Source organism: Alligator sinensis, unplaced genomic scaffold, assembly GCF_000455745.1.
Source record: "Alligator sinensis unplaced genomic scaffold, ASM45574v1 scaffold400_1, whole genome shotgun sequence".
NCBI lineage: Eukaryota > Metazoa > Chordata > Crocodylia > Alligatoridae > Alligator > Alligator sinensis.
Window position 1 is genome coordinate 916,959 of NW_005841897.1, and position 3,227 is coordinate 920,185.

The following is a 3,227-nucleotide window of genomic DNA, read 5'->3' on the forward strand; positions in this document are numbered from 1 at the left end:
AATCAATAAACAGATGAAACTGGAAATACGAATGTGACTCCTTACCAAGCCTGAAGGTTTTACCTGTGGCATAAGAATCTTTTTTCTCCTGGTTTTTCTCCTCTGTGTCTGACTAGCTGTTTTCTGACCCCTCTGCAGATGCTTCAGCTAAGAAATACAATAATTTTGTCTGGTTTTGTTTACGGTTCAACCTTAGGCTTCCAAGCACAGATGCACCAGACTCATCATGTCCCATTTCTTAGGACACTTAAGCAGGATGTTGTTAATGTAGCACCAGCCTAGTTCACCAGATTCTGTGCTCTGATACTGCTGGTGTAAATCAAGATGCTGGCCAACTAAGTCAAAGTCCATTGATCTTGGTCAAATTGCCCCAGACTTACTTTGCCATGACATAGCAAAATTGGACTCAAGTGTTTAACTGGTCAGGGGTGGCAAACACCTACCTGGCTAACCAACAAGTGTGACCAGGTCAGAGAGACTCAACACTTTTTTGGAAACATGTTTGCTTGACAGAGTTTTTGCTGATTACTGCCCCCCGGTCTCCCTTAAGTATTGCCCAATTCACTTCCTGCTCCGGTTCTGCAGGAACACACTGTTAAAGAAAGAGTGACTGAAGAGTGCCCCCAATTCAGATCAGTTTGAATCATCTGCAATTCAATCAGAATCACTGGCAGACAGGGCTTAAGGGAGGATGGGACTGTAGTGCATGTCATTTCAACAGGCACACAAATCACTGGCACAATGGCTTACCATAAAAAAACCCATACCCCGTAGGAGAGAAATAATGAGATATTTCAGATGGGGATGTTGGTCTAAAAAACCCTCTTCTCTCACATGCAGCACATGGTTACTTTTCCCCAGCCTGGCAGGCTCAGCAAATGTTAACTCTCATACAGGTTTTCACTCATAAGATGAAAAATCAGATGGTAGTTGGCATGCTGTGTTAATGGCTCAGGAACTAAAACCTGGGGAAGTAACAAGTGGAAATGGCTCTGGTGGCCTAGACCTAGTGCTAATGGATTCTTTTCCATGTCACAATTCAAAACACAGCTGCCCGTGTCTTTGGACCAAGATTTTCAGGAGTGAGTGGCTGAAATCGAGCTGTTCTGCCCAGATTTAGAGCCGTAAACAAGTGACCTGATTTTCAAAGATGCTGAGCACCAACAGCCCCTGTTGACTTCTCAGTACCCAGCACTTTTGGAAAAAACAGGTCTCTAATTTAACTGCCTGCTTATGGGACTCAGAGCCTAACTTTAGAAACTTGTTTTTGAAAACTCTAGCCTGAGAACCTTTAGAGACCTCTAAAAATCAGGTAGGTAAGAGGTGAAGCACATTGGTGTAGCTGGGATCATACCGTGGGTACAAATCAGGATGGAGGTCACTTAGCAGGGTTCGTAAAGAGAGGATGGCACTGCAATGTGGCGTGAATTTTATCTGAGGTTAAGCTGCAGTGCCAGGTTCACAGGCTGGAGCAGGAAGAGTTGTCAGTGATCCCTAAGTCTCCATATGGGCAGTTTAGGACTCCTAGACATGCTTCTGAACTGCACCTCACGAGCAGGATGCATCTATGAAGTGATACGAGTTGGTTGGGGTATGAAACATAGGTTATTATGGTAGCACTCATTTGTTTGGTTTGTTTTATCAGTGGCAGAGAGGCCAGCCCCTTATACCAATGTGATCATGCCCAGCCTGTTCAGCATCATCTGCTTCCTGGGCATTGTTGGGAACCTCATTGTCATCTACACCATCGTCAAGAAGAAGAAGCTGAGGTGCAAACAGACCGTGCCTGACATCTTTATCTTCAACCTCTCCATCGTGGACCTGCTCTTCCTGCTGGGCATGCCCTTCCTCATCCACCAGCTCCTCGGCAATGGCTCCTGGTACTTTGGAGCTCCTCTGTGCACCATCATCACTGCTTTGGACACTAACAGTCAAATCACCAGCACCAACATCCTGACAGTAATGACCCTTGACCGTTACCTGGCAACTGTCTACCCTCTGAAATCCACCTATGTCCGAACACCCTGTGTAGCAGCCTTAGTCATCTGTTTGGTGTGGCTCCTATCCTTCCTCACAATCATTCCCGTGTGGATGTACACGGGCCTGATGCCTCTGGACGATGGGACCGTCCGCTGTGCTCTCCTCCTTCCCAACCCCGAGACTGATATCTACTGGTTCACCCTCTACCAGTTCATGCTGGCCTTTGCCATCCCATTGATTGTCATCTGTGTGGTTTATTTTAAGATCCTCCAGCACATGGCTACCACCGTGGTCCCCCTGCCCCAGAGGAGCCTCCAGGTACGTACCAAGAAAGTCACCCGCATGGCTGTTGCCATCTGCTCTGCCTTTTTCATTTGCTGGGCCCCCTTCTACATCCTGCAGCTAGTGCACCTGGGCATCGACACACCTTCCATTGCCTTCTTCTACGCCTACAACTTTGCCATAAGTTTGGGCTATGCCAACAGCTGCCTCAACCCTTTCCTCTACATAGCCCTGAGTGAGACCTTCAAGCACCAGTTCATGGTGGCCATTCGTCCTGCCAAGGAGCAGGTCCGCAACAGCAGTTCCATCAACAACAACAGCACGACAGAGGCCAGCGTGTGCTTGAAACTTGCACCAGAATCCACTCAGCAGACTCAGTTTCTGGAGGACTTTTCCCCACACTCACTGCCTGTGACAGTCGCTGTTCACTAGTAACCACGTGGTCACACCCCTGGAAGGTCTTGGCTTCTTTTCTGAGAATACCACAAAACATGGAGAAGCAGCAGTGTCTGGTGACACACTTCCATTTCAGACAGAATCAATCTTGTCCTCTCTCATTGTAGGGCTCTGCTCTCAGCTTACCTTAGATCTAAGAGTTGCTGTATACCGCTGCTTAGCTCCACTGACAGGTATTAGGAACTTATTTCTATCTCATACAAAACACTAGGTTCCCACAGTGGGAAGAAAGGGAGAGAGAGAAAACACAAAATGAGTGGCTGTTTCAGAAGGGCATTGGTTGGCACTGAAGTGTAAGCCCTATGCCAGCCATTAGCAAGGTGCATGCAAATGGTTTCTTCTTGCTCACCCATTTTTTCTGGGCACAAAGTGATACAGATATTCTGCCTTTAAAACTGGAAGCTTTTAAAAAGAAGTATTTTAACAAGAAAAACTTTCTGAGACCTGCGCTTAAATACTAGAAGCAAGCAGAGTAGGTTCTGCTCAGCACAACAGCCTCCAAAGTGCCT

At 46.9% G+C, this 3,227-nt stretch overlaps 1 protein-coding gene across 1 annotated transcript in view; it reads left to right on the forward strand.

The window, feature by feature from the left end:
* The window catches only part of LOC102376268 (melanin-concentrating hormone receptor 1-like), a 21,034-nt gene extending 18,340 nt beyond the window's left edge, over positions 1–2,694 (forward strand). The window contains exon 3 of the mRNA XM_006018352.1: positions 1,646–2,694. Coding sequence (XP_006018414.1) covers positions 1,646–2,694 — 1,049 coding nt within the window. The remainder of the gene's footprint in view (positions 1–1,645) is intronic.
* The last annotated feature ends 533 nt before the right edge of the window (positions 2,695–3,227 follow it).